Genomic DNA, 16149 nt, shown 5'->3' with positions numbered 1-16149 from the left:
TTTAAATTCGGGGTCTGGAGCCCTTTCTCGGGGAGTACCTATGCTTGGGTGCTGTGGAAGCACACCTGGTCCCACACAAGAGGGATAGAGTGGCCGGCAGGGTTTCTTTCCCCAGCGTGCACGCAAACCTGAGTGTGGAGGACAAAGGCGCAAGCGCACCCCGACGTGGGGGTCCAGGGATGCCCACCATCCGGATGGCCCTCGGCTTGTGGGCCGCACCCTAGATGGACCGGAAGCGGCGCGCACGCCCCCAACCCCAGGATTTCCACGTCCCGGGCGCTCGCCCCTCCGCAGGTCGCCCTGGGCCCCGCCCCCTTCCTGCCCACTTTCTGCAGGGGCGGGCCCTCGGGCGTCCTTGCGCGCCCATTGGGTCTGACGGACGTTCCGTCTAGCGCTGAGCGGCGCTCCCATTGGCCCCGCAGGGTCACGTGACTGGGAGACCGAGGGGGCGGTGGCGGCGGCAGGGGGTGCGCGCAGCGAAAACAAAGATGGCGGCCGCGCCGGGGTCGGTGGCCGCGGCGGCTTCGAGGCGACGCGCGAGCCGGACCCACTGAGGCGGCGGCGCAGGGAGTGGGGTTGCGGGGTCGCAGCGGCAGCGAGAGGGCGGCGGGAGCGCGCGGCGCCCCTAACCTCCAGCCGCGGGTGCGCGCCGGCACCCGCCCGCCGGGCCGACCGGCCGCGATGTCCGGCGCGGAGGAGGCCGGCGGGGGCGGGCCGGCCGCGGGGCCCGCCGGCGCCGTCCCGGCTGGGGCCGGGGTCGGGGTCGGGGCTGGGCCGGGGGCGGCCGCGGGGCCGGCGGCGGCAGCGGCGCTGGGCGAGGCGGCGGGGCCCGGGCTCCCGGACGAGGCGGGCCTGGCCGGCGCTCGGCAGCTGCAGGAGGCGGCCGGCGACCCAGACGCGCCGCCTAAGAAGCGGCTGCGGGCGGCCGAGGCAGCCGAGGCGGCGGCGGCGGCGGCGGCGGCGGGCAGCGGAAAGCTGGAGGAGCGGCTCTACTCGGTGCTGTGCTGCACCGTCTGCCTGGACCTGCCTAAGGCCTCCGTGTACCAGGTAGGGCCGCCGGCCCGACCCCGACCCAGCCCGGCTCCAGCCCCGCCGCGGCCGCCCCCCCCACCCCCCGCCCCGTGCACCGCGTGCCCTCGGAAGCCAGGTCTGAGCTCCGGGGCCCAGTAGTCGGGACTCCTGGCGTCTGTCTTCGGAGGCGCTTCATTCTCCTTCTCTCAGGACTTCATACTCATAACCAGTTTCTTTCTTGTTCTGACTTCCCTTGTTTCTCCATTCGACTCTTATCTTTCCGCTGCTTTATTTTTCAGCCTTCCCCGCTGCCCCCACCTCAACACTCCCCAAGTTCTGGTGACAGATGCCCCCCCCCCCCCAGAGTCTACTCCCCCATTCTTGAGCTCCCTGGAGTCGGAGACCCTGGTGTTTCCTCTTCACTCAAGACCTTCTCTATTCTTGTAGCAGCCACACCCCCGAAAGCTGTCTTCAAGCTTCTCTTGTATATCTTCTATCTTCCAATTGAAAGAATTCTCTTTTCCTTTCATTTTGGAAGAACATTGAAGGGATGGGATCATCTTTTTCCCTCCCCTCTCCCTTCCCTTCATTCCTGGTCTGGATGAACCACCTTCAAAGCCCCAGCCTGGGTCCCTTTTCTAGTCCCAGCCTGACCTCATGCTGTGCTTTCCAGACACGCTATGCCCTAAGTTAGACTCCCACCCTATCCCGCCTTACCCACACCAGGCCTGGCTTCTTAGGCTACCAGCACTCCAGGAAGTGTGTCCCCCCCCCTTTTTCCATGTGAGGATCCAGAATGGTGGCTGGACTCAGTGCTTAGCCAGCCACAGCCATCAGAGAGGGTCCTTGGCCCAGGTGGGTCTTACATGTGCAGCACATAGCAGCAGGGGCCATGCTCTGGCCCAAGTCAGTTTACTGTGTGCCTTCTTTGTTTGCCTGTTTCTCTCCACCTGGACACCTCCTCCCACCTCTGACTTTGATACCCCTTCTACACAGAACCCCTTTGAGGAATGGAACAGGTTCTTTATCACCTTTCTTTGCACTTACAGGAGCTGGTCATAGCTGATGGGGCTTTGTTTTCCTGCTATTACTGAAACTGTTGGCCATGGGTGAGAGGGCCATTTTTGTAGTAAGCAGCGCGAGGCTAACCTGGGTTGCCATTTCCCCAGCCTCTAGATCGCCAGGTCCTTTCCTGCTTTGGCGTGAGGTAGCTTAGGAGGACCCTGATGTGCCCAGGTTACAGAGAGGAAAGAGAAGGCATTGGCAGGGAAGTGGGTTGAGTTCTTTGGGTGGAGGATACTGGCTCTCCACCTATCCTGGAGAGAGGCCCTAGCTCAGGAATACCGCAGGTCTTCTGACCCAACTGGGGGACTGCTTCCCATAGCCCCTCGGCCTTGGAGGTACCCGTCAGGAGTTGGGCCCTCTCCAGCCCCTTTTTCCCTTGCCCGTGACCTTTTGATTCTCTCAGGTGGAAGAATTCTTCCTTGCTTGGGTCTTAAATGAGAGCCCCAAAAAGCTAAACCTCCCATGGGTGGGGGGAGGGTCCCAGGGGAATTTGCCCCCCCCCCTCCTGTGAGTGGGCTAGACCTGGACCTGGCATGATGGCATGATAACAGGCTGCATGGTGCTGCCTCCTGGTCCACTCAGCACAGAGCCAAAGCTCTGCCTCTGACCACAGCCACTGTGATGGGGCCTGTGAGCCTGGCTGGTTCAAACCGGCCCACACTGTGCTGCAGCTGAGCTCTGTCCTGGGCGGGCTGGAGGCAGTCAGCTAAGCAGCTGTGACAGCCCTGACCTGTGGTCCTCCCCATGGCCTAGTGGGCTGTGCTGAGCAGCTTCCCTGGAAACAGGCTTGCTAAGCAAGGAGAACCCATGATGCTAAGCTGTAGGCTATGGTACTGGCCCCCCTGCTCCACCTCTATTCTTCCCAAGTGACAGCCGGGCCTTGGTAGGGAGTTGTTCGCTCTCATCTCTGGAGGCCTGGAGAAAGCTCTAGAACATGTGATCAGTAGCAGAGCCCTTGACTCTAGAAAGGTTGAGTAGAGTCCTTCCACGAGTCACCACTTGGCTTCTTCGGCTACTGGAAGCCATGCCATGGGTGGGGGGCACACCTGGCTTGGATGTGTAGCAGTGCCAGTGAGGGGCCCGAGGGATGAACCGGAGGAAGGAGGGAAGGCTTCTTGGTGGCTCCCTGCTGCATACAACCCTGGATGGGGACATTGAGGGTAGTGGTTGGGATGGGCCTGGAGACCTGGGCCATTGCCTGGTCGCATCTGAGCTGGGTTTACTCCCAGGAGAATTTGGTCATGAATGGCCTAGGCCCTACACATGCTGTCTCAAAACAGGCAGGCCCACAGCTTTCTGTGTGTCCCTGGTTGGGGCCCACTACTGGCCATTACCTCTTGGCCTGGGCTCAGCCCCTCCGTTTCTAAGGGCCTTTGGTGAGCCATGTTGACCAGCCATTTCTGTTGGGCTGCTTTCAGGCATGTGATGTGCCAGCAACATTTCTCCTGACCTCACCAGGACACATGGCTTGGAGCAGGCACCAGCCATGCTGTGTGTCTGGGGATTGTCTCAGATGGTTCCCAGCTCTGGGGTGAGGAGAATAGTCAGGGGCCATGGTGAGCCCTGTGCACTGTGCCTGGCTGAGTCTGTAAGGGACAGCTCCATGGGCCTCTGGAGTTGGCTGAGTGTATGGTAACTTGAGAGCTTGCCCTGTGGCCACCAGACCCCACCTCCATGCCACCAGGGGAGCCGTGGTGGTGGCCACAGATCACCGTCAGCAGACTTATCCACCTGTTCCTGAGTCTGAGCCCCTGGCTCCACACAGCTGGCTCTCCCACACATCTAGCACATCTGGGCTGGGAAACTTGCTTTGGTGTAAGAGCAAGGCACTCATGCAAATGGTTTTCGCCATGGCCTACTTTAAGTTAGGTCAGGTCAGGGACAGACTGGGTACAGCAGGTGCTGGCTTTGATGTTCTTTGTGCGGGTGTTGGGTGTGTCCTTGGGGACTGGCCTGACAGGGTATGAGGCCACTTTCTAGAGTCCCAGGCAGCCACTGGGGCAGGCACGGGGGCGGTGGGGGGGAGCAGGAGGGCCGGAGTTGGAGCAGGGATACTTACGCAGGATGGGGAACAGGGCGTCTGCCGTAGATGCAGAACTGTGGCACCAGGGCGGTGTGACCTGCCCCCTGCGTGTGTGACTGCCTGCTCTGGAGGAGACACAGCCTTGGTGGTACCTGGAGCATTGAAACTACAGCGTGATCTTCTTCCCAGGCTCTCCCCCAGCCTTCACACAAGGCCCAATGTGTTCTCCATACGATACACCTGGTAGGACTCTGCTGACATCAGCTGAGGCCCTGAGCTGTGGACCAGCCACATAGCTCCCCCACCCCTCACCACATTCTCAGCCAGAAAAGTTCCCCATCCGGGAAGGAGTAGTGAAGGGGTTGTCACAGAATGTGGCCCCCAACTGGCTTTCTGGCCTGCCAGTCCTGGGCCTACCAGCAGCACACCCCCTCCTCCAACTTGTTGCTCCTGTGTCCCTTCTGCCTGCGTGCCCTCTCCCCACTCCTGCTTCTCTTCTAGGGCCCCACAGAGGCAGTGGCCCCCAGCTGTGGCCATCCTCTCTCCCTGCTACAGGATGCTTGTCCTCACTTGACGGGGGTACCTGCCAGTTTCTGCCCTGTGGGAGGGGTGGGTATGTCTTGCTGGGCCTCTCACCTCTAAGGTCTCCTTTCTCCCTCAGGACTCAGCTCAGGCCCTGGCACAAGGAAACCGGCTACTTGACTGGCAGTCACATTGGTAAAAGGCCTAGGAAGCAGGGGTGGGCCCATCTTTGCCCAGGCCCCAGCCAGTGTGGTCACAGGCCTTGGGGAGCCCCCAGTGGTTGTCAGCATGCCTGGTGCTGCAGACTCTGTTCTAAATGATGTTTAGGGAATCCCCCATGGGGCTGCCCACCCAGCTGGCCTGGGATCCTCTTGCCTAGCTCCTGGCTCAGGCTTTGAGGTAAGAAAGGTAGCAGAATAGAGCTATGGAGATGTGTCTGCTTAGGTGTCCAGAACAAGAGCATCGAGAGGAGAAAGTTTCTGAACTTTGGCTACATGAGAAGCTGTGTGTTTTGTGGTGGTTACTTGTCATTTGAGTTGCCTTTCAATCTGGATTGTCTACATTCTGAACAAGAACCTGGCTATGGGAATGACTGGTTCCCATCCGCGTCCTAGCTCTTGAGGTGTGATATCAGGAGCTATTGGTCCAGGACTTCAAACCCGAAACCTACAGTGTTAGAGTGTTAGAGTCCTGGCTTTACCTAAAACAGCTGGGTTTCTTGGACACAGTGAGGTCTCTTCTTAGACCCCTTGAATAAAGATATTGAGGAGACCTCAAGCCAAACATCGGGGACCTGGGGTGCCCTGCAGCCCTGATGAGGGGTTCCTCCAGCTGGGCTGAGCAGCAGTTTTGGGGTTAATCCCCTTAGCTGTGCTTTAGAGGGTGGGCTGCTCACATGGGCCTAGGTGCCAAGCCTTCCTGGAGCCCCCAGTATTTGAGGGGACCATGCACTCCAGGCTTAAAAGAGAGCCTCAAAAGCCTATTGACCAAGGCTTTTTTTCCAGGAGTTGGGGGGGGAATCATTTTCTACGGCCCTTTTGCAGCCCAAGGCCTGAGGTCAGGGCTCCTCCTCATGAGTCTGGATGGCACATTTAGCTCCCCCTTAGCCCTGGGGGGGGGGCTGGCTTGGGTGCACATGAGCTCCTGGTGGCCGGGTGGAGGGAGGGGTTGCTGGGTGGTGTCCTGAGAGGACACATACAAATGCCCTCTCCTGGGCTATTTGTGGAGGGGCTTGGAGGATATTGCTGTGGCTTGGGTGGGGTTGGGGACTCGGGGGGTGAGGGAGGGGCTTTTGCTGTAATCACATGCCTGTGCCAGGAGTCCCTTCTAAGGCTCTGCAGGTGGGGGCCGTGTGAGGGGCTGGCCAGGCTCTGCTGTGTGATGGCCATGGTGGGTGTTTATTCTGTTCCTGTCATGTGCTGGGGGCTGAGCCATGCTGTCTAGGTGTCTCATCCCATCTCTCTAGCACATGATGAGGCCAGTCCTGTCTTTGTCACTCTTTGTTTCTGAGGAAAGTGAGGCCCAGGGAAGAAAGCAACAAGCCCAGGGTAGAAAGCAACAAGCCCAGGGTCATGCTCCTGGTGACCTGTGGGCTAGAGTTTAAGCCAGCATCTGTCCTGGGAAGGCCTACAATGTTCTGAATTGGGGTGCCCCTCTTCCTGCCCCTCCTACCAGCAGGATTTTCCTGGCAGCCTGGGTGGGTGCTGCAGGAGCTGCTTCTTGGGGTACCCAGGCCCTTGGGGGCTTGGCTCTAGCATGTTGAGTGGGGCATTCTGGCCTCCCCTAGCTGTCCATCAGAGGCTTGCCGTGCAGCTGGCGTTGTACAGAGTCGTCTGGGAATCAGGTTCTGGCTGGGCAAGTCAGGGTAGGTACAGTCCAGCCCCGCCGCTGAGGAGGCTAAGTCTGCGTTACCAATTGGCCAGGCCTGCATGTGGAGTCGGGAGTCTTGCTTAGAAGGTCAAGGAGGACCTGGATGGGGGGAGGGCTCTGGAGCATGGTGATCTACCCTGCTCTGTGGACAAACCACATGGGCTGGGTGTCAGCCAGGCCCAGACCAGCCACCTGGTTTTTACCCAGGAGCATCCCTTGGGTAACTGGTGAGGTGCTGGCTGCATGTAGACATCTGCTTGTCCCTTGGCTGGGCCAGCAACACTCTGCAGCATCTTGCTGGCTCAGTCTTCCGGCTCACAACTGAGCTATTGGGGCCTGAGGGGCAACCCAGAGGAGAGCAAAAGTCAGTACTGCTTCTCCATGGTGTCCTATCACCTAAGCCTGTGTTGCATCGGAAGGCTCCAGGAGGAAGTGGGTGCAAGCTAGCCTGGGAGCTTGGATATTCCTGCAGCCCACAGGCGCTAGAAGAGACCTGTTGGGAGGGGTGTGCAGGTCACCCCTCTGCGCCAGAGCAGTGGACTTTCAGGGCAGTGCTGGGAGGTAGGCGTCATATACTTGGCAACCTCAGGAGGCTTTAGAACTCCATCCAAGTCTCTCACCCTCAACCCCACACCCTGGCTGGGCCACCTTGAGAGAGAAGAGAAGCCAGGTGGGTTCTGTTGCTGTTCTCAGGCAAGTGATGGCTACAGAGCTGGGCCCTGCCCAGGCAGCCTCTCACCAGAAGGCATCGAGAACTAGAGTCTGTGGTGTGGGGCCCCCAGGCCTTGGGGGTCTCATAGTTGGCATCCTGCAGGCCCTGGAAGTGAAGGGTCTTGGTGTCCAGCCAGGCTTCCTCATTGGAGGTGCCAGGCAGTGGTTGTGGCTTCCCTTCCAAAGAACACCCTGAAGTTTCCTCCTCCCATGAATAAGTAGCTAGGTGAGCGTGAGCACCGTCCCTTTATGCCTCTGCAAACTCCAACAGTCTTCTCTCAGGGACTGTGGTTTGGTGAAGCCAGGCCTCTGCCGCGCTCAGGCCCTTGGCGGAGGCTGTGATTAAACACGTGCCCTGGGCCCTTGGTCTCTGCCTCCCACCGGGTGGAAGGGGCCTATGTTGTCTGTGTCCCCTGCCCTCCCCTTCACTCACCGTGTCTCTGGCTTCATCAGCCCCTGAGGGTGGACAGGATAGACTGCTTTTCCAGCCTGCTCCTCCTGTGAGCAGGCCTCAGCTCATCCCAGCTGGGATTCCCCACCCCCAGCCAGCCCATGTGTCCAAGGCTGGCACTGGCCCACCCCTGCCAGGCCCGTTTCCTCCAAACCTGAGCCCAGCCAGCTCCCCTTCCTCATCTTGCACATTTTAATTTTTGGCCTTAGAAATTGAGATTTTTAGTACTGATAATCTGTGGTGTTGACGTGGACATGGATTCTGTGAATGAGGCCTTTGTCCCCAGCCCTCCCACCTGCACTGGCCCTCAGCATGTAAGTCCCATCACTCACTAGCCCCCAGGCCCAGCACAGAGGTGCCAAGAGCTCCCTCAGCCTCCCACCAGCTCCTCAGCTCAGGGTGCGCAGACCCCTGAAATGATGGGATGGCAGCTGGTGTTGACCGAGGATCCCACGTGTGTGGGTGTGGTCAGGCCTCTACTGCACTGCAGCCCCCCTGCCCCCCGAGAAATGCCTTGGACCTCAAGGGAAGCTTGTGGCCCAGTAGCTTTCTGGAGGTTTGCCACGGCTGGTGAGCCCAGGCCAGCTGCTGGCAGGCTTATGATAGCGCCATCTGCCCGTTCATCTTCAGTTGGCTGGGGAGAGTCTCCAAGTGGAAATCCAGCGACCCTCAGCAGAACCCCCAGCTGCCCCCCCACAGCATTCCCTAACCTCTTCCCCTGCAGGTATTGACCAGCCAGGGCCAGGCCTGGGGAGCTGTGTCTGCCCCGAGGGGATGCTCAGCTCAAGTCTGCCCTTGTATCTCTTGGTTTCTCTGTGGGTCTCTCCTACCCCTGGAGGGCCAGGCCCACAGCCTGTGGAGTTCTCTGGATGGCACCAAGTGGGCACTCAGGACGTATGTGTGGAACCAGAGACCCAAGACTGGAGTTGAGCTGGCAGCTGGCTGTCCACATGCACAAGGACTCCTAGCAGGGGGCAGTTGCCGACAGGCAGTGTCTGGGCCTCACATCTGCGTGTTCAGAGGAAGGGGACCTACCTCCTACTGACCCAAGTCAGCAGTTTGTCCTGCCTGTAGCCCCCATTCTCCTCCAGGCACGTGCTGTGCCCACACACCCTTTTCCCAGGCCAGCAAGTCCTCCCCACCTGCCACACCTCTGTGCCACTAGCTTTTAGGAAGGTCCCTGCAGGACGCAAGCCTCGCTGGGTGGGTGGCAGCTGCCTTCACACCTGTGCTGGCCAAGGAGAGCTGGAGTGGAGGGGCCAGGCCCCTAGCCCCCAGCGCAGGGGAGCAGTGTCCGCTGCTACTCAGCACCTGCTGGCTAAGTACTGCTGCCACGCCCGGACAAGAGTCTGTGTTCCTGTAGGTGTCCCAAAATCACAGCCTCTAGGACCCCTGAGACAGTCCCTGGCCCCTGGGACAGGAAAAAGCTCCAAGCCCCCATGCGGCCAAAACCCCCTCACCGCTAGTGGGCCTGCCTCAGTGGAGCTCTGTAACCTCTGCGAGCCACGAAAGGGCCACCATTGAGTCACCTGCCTCTCCACAGGAACCCCACTGGCCGTGTGTTTGCTGTGTTCCAGGAGGAAGGGCCGCTCCTCCTGAGCAGGGGCTCTGTTTGCCTCTGCTCGCCAGCAGCCCCTTCTGCAGCTGGAGTCGGCAGGGCAGGCCGGTGCGTGCACGTCCTGCAGGTCTGTGAGCTCATCTCCCTCTCCTTCTTCGCAGTGTACTAACGGTCACTTGATGTGCGCTGGCTGTTTTATCCACCTACTAGCAGATGCCCGGCTGAAGGAGGAGCAGGCCACGTGCCCCAACTGTCGTTGCGAGATCAGTAAGAGCCTCTGCTGCCGCAACCTGGCTGTGGAGAAGGCCGTGAGCGAGCTGCCCTCCGAGTGTGGCTTCTGCCTGCGCCAGTTTCCCCGCTCCCTCCTGGAGAGGCACCAGAAAGAGGAGTGCCAGGACAGGTAACCTCCTGGGCCGGCCTGCCCGCCAGAGGCTTAGCCACAGCGTGGGGCCCAGGATGGGGCTGGAGGCCACCCTGGTGCAGGCGAGGCCCCAGCACGGGGGACGTTCCGGTCTTTGTTGCCCTGGCTCCGGGGTTGCCCAGGACAACCTGGAGGGAATGGGCCAGGGTGAAGCTGCTCAGGGCCCAGGCCCTGGAGGGGGCAGGGTGGGGCCCACGGAGGGTAGGGGGCTGTGATCTGGACCCAGTGGCTGTTTGGACATCACCCTGGCTCTCCAGGGCTCTCTGGCTGCATGGGGGCCTCTTCAAGGCTCTCTGTCCTTGGTGTCCTTGGGCCCAGGAGAGCATGGCCAGTTCTGGGAGTTCAGCGTGAAGCTTCATGGGCACCCCTACCCAGGCCCTGCTGGCTGACGCTGCTGTCTGCCAGTGGGCTCAGGCCAGCGAGCCTCACGTAGCTCAAAACTACGTAGGGTCCAACGCCGAGGTCAGTGGCCACTGTTGCCAAGCAAGAGAGCCCTCCCAGCAAAGGGTGTAGGTGGCATGTGTATTCACAGCTGTCACGTGCTCCTTTTCTGTCGGCTTCTCACACACACTGACCCCTTCCTGGGGGCCAGTGCACGGTGACTATGTCCTTCAAGGGGTAATTTGTATGAGCAGGGCCGGGCAGAGGCCCACCTTTGGAGGACCACTGGGCAGAGCCACCTCGCACAGGGCACAGGCCATGACCACGGTGCTCGCCTCCTCCCCAGGGTGACCCAGTGCAAATACAAGCGCATCGGCTGCCCGTGGCATGGCCCCTTCCACGAGCTGACGGTGCATGAGGCTGCATGTGCCCACCCGACCAAGACGGGCAATGAGCTGATGGAGATCCTAGACGAGATGGACCAGAGCCACCGCAAGGAGATGCAGCTGTACAACAGCATCTTCAGCCTGCTCAGCTTCGAGAAGATCGGCTACACAGGTGAGGCGCCCCGCCGCCCACTGCATGCCGCACAGGCTGGGGGGGCGGCTGGAAGCCTGGGGAGCAGTGGGCACAGGCCATGCTGGGTGGCCAGGCTCTGGACAAGCTTTTGGTAAATGGGGAGAAGACGTGCCAGAGGCCATACAGGGGAGGGGCCGGAGCAGGACCCGGAGGCACCTGCATGGCTCTCAGAGGCCCTCTCACCTGTCTTCCCTGCCCTGGCCCTGCCACCCTAACAAGGTGGCATCCTACTGCGTGGGGCTGCACAGCCCTTGGGACAGTCAGTGTCTAAGCAGAAGGTGGGTGTGTCTCGGTGGGCCCGGCAGCTAGGGGCCTGCCCTACGGAGCCAAAGGCAAGAAGAGTACTCAGCACATCCGGTCCTGCCTGCAGGCAGTTACTGCAGTGGCCACGGGTCTCCTGAGGCCATCAAGAAGATTCTCAGGGGCGGGGCACCTGAATGAGCTGAGGGTGCTCAGCTCAAAATGCAGAGCTGGGAGTGGACGCCCAGGGACGGGCAGGCTGGACCACGCTCAGGCCCACTGGATCTCATGGGCTCTCCTGGCCACTGCCACTGCTTTTGGACATGCTGGGGAGCAGGAACCAGGCCAGGGCCTGGTCCAGATACAGAGAACAGCAAGAAGCACCTGCTGACACTGGGGCCACTCAGGGAGACTACGGCCCTCTACTGCTCAGCCCACACCAGGCAGCCGGCTCAGAGCATCAAGGGCGGTCACAGGCAACCAGTCACGCCATGCTGCCTGGACTAGGCCTGGCTAGGTGTGGGCCTGCACAGGCCCGAGAGGCGAAGGGCCCGGCAGCCTCAGCCGCAGAAGGTCATGGCCCCTGGTTAGTTGCAGCCTCAGCTGCCCTGGTGGGCGCCATGGCACAGACAGTCCAGGCCAGGCCTTGTGGGTCTGGGCGGGCCGAGGCATCATGATTGTGGCGGTGGCTGGGCAGGGATCCCCGTCCACACAGGAAGGACTGGCCGCCTCCGTGGAGGGACTCGTGGGCCATGGGCCCCGGGCTGTGCTGAGAGAACTGTGTGACAGCACAGGAGCCCAGCACTGGGCCACACGCCAGCGCTCTGCCTTGCGCCCCATGCAGGCTCATGTGCCACGTGCCTGCCCGCCCGCCGGCTCTTCTGGCAGCTCTGTACCGGAACCAATAAAGTGCACTTGTTCTCAGAACGCATCCTGTCTGTGTGTCTGCTTACCCACGCCCCTGGGGGGGGCCTCCCTCTGCCCGGGCTGGGCCCTGGGGGAGGCAAAGGGGGAGGCCAGCGAGGGTCGGCCGCTCACTTCTTTCAGCCTCTGGACTCCCTGCAGCTAATGCGTGTTACTTCTGTTTGTAGTTGTTTCCCCCAAGCTTGTGTGCGCCTCCATTTGCCATAATTGCGTTTGATTTGCCTTGTGACAAGTAGAGCACGCTGTGTCCTCCTGGTAAGTTGCCTTCCTCCCTGGCTGAGCCTTTATCCTCGCTCGGCCTTTGGAAGGCGCCGCCACGCGGCCCCGCCCACACTGACTGCCGGCTCTTCCCGGCCTGTCTGTCTCCACAGAGGTCCAGTTTCGGCCGTACCGCACGGATGACTTCATCACGCGCCTGTACTACGAGACGCCAAGGTTCACGGTTCTGAACCAGACGTGGGTCCTGAAGGCGCGTGTGAACGACTCAGAACGTAACCCCAACCTGTCGTGCAAGCGCACGCTCTCCTTCCAGCTCCTCCTCAAGAGCAAGGTCACGGCGCCCCTGGAGTGCTCCTTCCTGCTGCTCAAGGGCCCGTATGATGACGTGAAGATCAGCCCCGTCATCTACCACTTCGTCTTCACCAACGAGAGCAACGAGACGGACTACGTGCCGCTGCCCATCGTCGACTCTGTGGAGTGCAACAAGCTGCTAGCCGCCAAGAACATCAACCTGCGGCTCTTCCTGTTCCAGATACAGAAGTAGGCGGCGCCCCTGTGCCGCCGGCGCCTGCCCAGCCGCGGCTTCACAGTGCTATCTGACCGTCTTAGCAAAGGAGGAGAAGGAACAAATGCGAACATGGGGGAAGTCTGCATGCGTGTGCGAAGGTGTGAGCGCTCACACCTCGCCCTCTGCCCCGCCTCCCCTGTCCCGGGCACCGGAGGCTGGGCCACCTGCAGAGGAGACGGTGGCTCAGGGACACAATGGGGCTAAGCCCAGTGGCCATGCCCTGGCCCCCGATGGCGCAGTGAGGCGCACCGTCTGCTCTGGGCCGTGCCCGGCCCCTGGGCCGGGCTCAGGGAGCACGCTGACTTCAGACGGCAAATTTGATTGCAATTAAAAAGGCACCCTTGTTTCCTACTTTCTGTTTTGTTTGAGGGAAAGGCGTAGCTGTGATTGGACATTGGGGGAGCTTTGGTTTGGCCTGGGGGTCAGAGCCCAAAGGTCCTTGTTACTACACCTCCACGTACACCCCCCACCAGAGACTTGGAGGCATTGACCCCTCCGTCACAGGCCAGCACAGGGGAGCAGCCGGAGCTGGGGTCTTGCAGCGGCCCCAGCGCACCCCCCCAACCCCACCAGCTGCTCCAGAGAGGCAGGACTTGGCCAGCCGGGCTCAGCAGATGCTTCGGAATGCAGGGTGAAATTGTCTCTTCCCAGGAAAAAAAATTAAACTCTTTACAGGCTCTTCTATAAGTTATGAAATTTAGCAAGAGAGAATCTATTTTCTATATTCAGCCTTGAGGGCACAGCATCCCCAGCCTGTGAGGGAAGCTGTGGGGGCTGCTGGTGATAAGCTAGCCTAGCTGGGGGAGGGCTTGAGTGGGCTGGTCGTCCCCATGCTGCTTTCAGGGACTGGCTGCTGTCCCTGTGTCTGGGGGCCCCCCACAGAGGTCAGTCCTTGGGCAACGTGGTTTCTCACTGGCGGGATCTCTTCACAGCCTCGACTTTGCTGCCCCTGTGGCCCTGGCCTGCAGTGAACAGGCCTTAGTGTGTGGGCCTCGCAGCAGGGGAAGGAGCCCTGCCTGGAGGACCCTGAGACCCTCAGAGCTGCTGGAAAGGGGAAATCTCAGCCCTCCTCCTTTGCTTAGGAGACACGGCTCTTCTGCAATAGGTTTCTGTTGCTTAAATACCAAAGAACCGTTTCCTTTGCCCCTGGCCTGGCCTGGCCTACCCCATGCTTCAGAGCAGTCCCTGCCACTCCTCCACCCCCCACACACTGGCCTAGCTCCCCATTTCCCGGGCCCTGTAGGCAGCAAGAGTACAGAGCTGCAGGCCTGGCCTTACTCTTTGGTCCCTCCCTCTTCCAGCCGTCCAGCTGGGAGCTGAGAAATGGAGGCAGGGAGCCTTGGGGTAGAGTGACAGCCTCATCCCAGTGCATATCCCAGGCAGCCGTCTGAGCCAATTCTCCCCCCCCCCCCAGGGCAGCTGGCCTAGTTATATTGAGAAGACTGTTTAGCTTCCTGTTTCCAGCCTAGGGCATGGGACTTACGGGGGAACCCCTCCTGCAAGGCCAGCTGTGCTTGGCAGCTGAGGGCACCCAGAGGTGCTATGCTTGGTTTCCTACTCTCCAAAAGAAAGATGCCAGCCCAGCCCCAAGCACATCCGTAGGGCCACACCCTGGCATGAGTCCCACTGCCCTCAAGGGCTGCCCCCCACCTGGCAGGCACCGAGGATGACATTCAGATAGCCATGTGCCAGGTCTCCTGTGTTGAGGGGCTGGTGCCGTGTCGTTGCATCTCAGCATCTCTTGGGGATGGACGCTGTCTCTAGTTTCTGGATTTCAAAGTGACCGATAGAGAAGCCAGGGCAGGGCAGGCTTCCCTGTGTTTGGGTGCATGTGTGAGACATTTGAGCCAGCAGAGGGGTGGCGCCCAAAGGCTCTTCTGGGTGGGGCAGGGTGGGAGGCAGCAGGTCTCTCTGCAGGTCGGGTATGTGTCCTAGGTCTAGCAGCCCTTGGGGATGGGGGTGGCAGATGGGCTGGGCTCTGCAGCACCAGGGGTTCCTGGGTGCTGGGGGCATGTAGCCCACTATTTCCAGCAGCCCAAGGGCACGCGGGGGGACAGAGTGGCACCCACGCAAGGCTCTCCTTGTAGGGGTATGTGTCTGGGGGTGCCCAAGAGGAGTGGTAACACATCCCAGCATCACTGTCCCCAGCACGGCCCCCACCCTGTGACGGTCACCTCAGCAGCTGAGCCTGGCAGAGCCAGGTATGCTGGGAGATTGTGATATGTCTCAGCCACTCCCGGGAGCTGGTGCCACAAACCTCCTTGCGGCATCTCACTGGGGGGTCATTGATTTACTGGGGATGTCCCATTCATGTTGTTAGGAAGGAGAAAACACCCGTGGTCTGTCTCCAGGATTCCTTGCCATCTTGGCATCCTGACCTAGAGAGAGTGGGGGAAGAACCCCGGTAGATGTGGGGGAGTCCTGGGGGCACAGACCAAGCTGGCCCCTCTACTCCCTGCCATCACCACTCCCCTACAGGCACTACATCCCTCAGTTCACCCAAGTGAGACAAAAATAATAAAAATAATTTTTTAAAGAGTAAACCGAAAAGTGTTTTTATCACTGTGGGAAATGACTTACATTGTGGTCTGTGTTCTCTTTGGATATTTTCTGTATGTAACTATAGTTTCAAAAAAAATTCCAAACCATGTTTCGTCTCTGTTTCCTTATGTGAGAAGCCAGCCTCATGGATGCGTTTCCCTGGGCTCTGCTAGCATCCTGGACAGGAGTTGGAAGCTGCCCCCACCGCCCCCCACCCTCTGCGGCCCCTGCTCAGTACTGCCCTATATACACATCCTTGCATGCTCAGTGGGAAGACTGAGGCATAGAGAAGTGGGGTCTTCTCTGGCTGTCTTGTGAATGCTGAACGCTCCCAGCAGCTCTGGGGAGATTCCTTCCACCCTTGGCCTGTTGAGTTGGGCCCGTCTCTACTTCCATGGCCTTGCTCTCCCACCCCAGCCCCATCTCCACCCTGCCCCTCACACTCCACCAGCTGGCCCTTCAAGCAGCCCTCTTGAATTCAGGGCCTTCCTGTTCTGCAACCCACCCCCAGACAAAACTAGGGACCCGCAGAGCACTTTACCCTTCCAAGAGAAGACGGTTACCTGGGTCCAACTTCCCATCTCCTGCAGTTCCTCAGGCTTGGCCTTGTCCCCATCCCTGCACTGGCCCTGGCCAGTCTTCCCTGGACCCAGAGACCCATCTACCCTCTACATCATTCCCTCCACCACAGGCCTTATGGTCCGTCCACTGCCTGAGGGTTCTACCGTATTGGGTCTGTTTCGATTTCCACAGAAAATAAATGCATCCACCATCCCGCTCTTCGTGGCCCTTCTCTGGGGCTTTTGGACACCAGCCTTGGCACCCAGCACCCAGGGCTGGATATGCTGTGTCGTGGGGACTGAAATCTCCAAGGCATGGCAGGTGTTTGGTTCTCGAAGCAGCGGGAGACGGGACAGGCATTTAGAGGTCTGCGGCCTGGGTGCACCAAGCCCACAAGGTTTCAGTGTGTGTGCGTTGAGGAACAGGTACCTTGCTCTGTTCATTTTGGAAAGCAGGTCCATCCCCCCATTCCCCACCAAGCCCTGGGGGTTTGTGTCCGCGAATG

General features: G+C 60.2%; 1 protein-coding gene across 1 annotated transcript; it reads left to right on the top strand.

Moving 5' to 3' along the window:
* Nucleotides 1-666: 666 nt before the first annotated feature.
* ZFTRAF1 (zinc finger TRAF-type containing 1) lies at nucleotides 667-15189 on the top strand. The gene is made up of 4 exons (XM_048212599.2): nucleotides 667-1047; nucleotides 9372-9610; nucleotides 10359-10570; nucleotides 12127-15189. Exons 1-4 carry the CDS (start codon nucleotides 682-684, stop codon nucleotides 12516-12518), a joined length of 1209 nt encoding a protein of 402 aa, XP_048068556.1. The 5' UTR covers nucleotides 667-681; the 3' UTR covers nucleotides 12519-15189.
* Nucleotides 15190-16149: the final 960 nt, after the last annotated feature.

The sequence above is a fragment of the Ursus arctos genome, unplaced genomic scaffold (assembly GCF_023065955.2).
Source record: "Ursus arctos isolate Adak ecotype North America unplaced genomic scaffold, UrsArc2.0 scaffold_6, whole genome shotgun sequence".
NCBI lineage: Eukaryota > Metazoa > Chordata > Mammalia > Carnivora > Ursidae > Ursus > Ursus arctos.
This window is presented reverse-complemented; position numbering and strand designations above follow the sequence as displayed.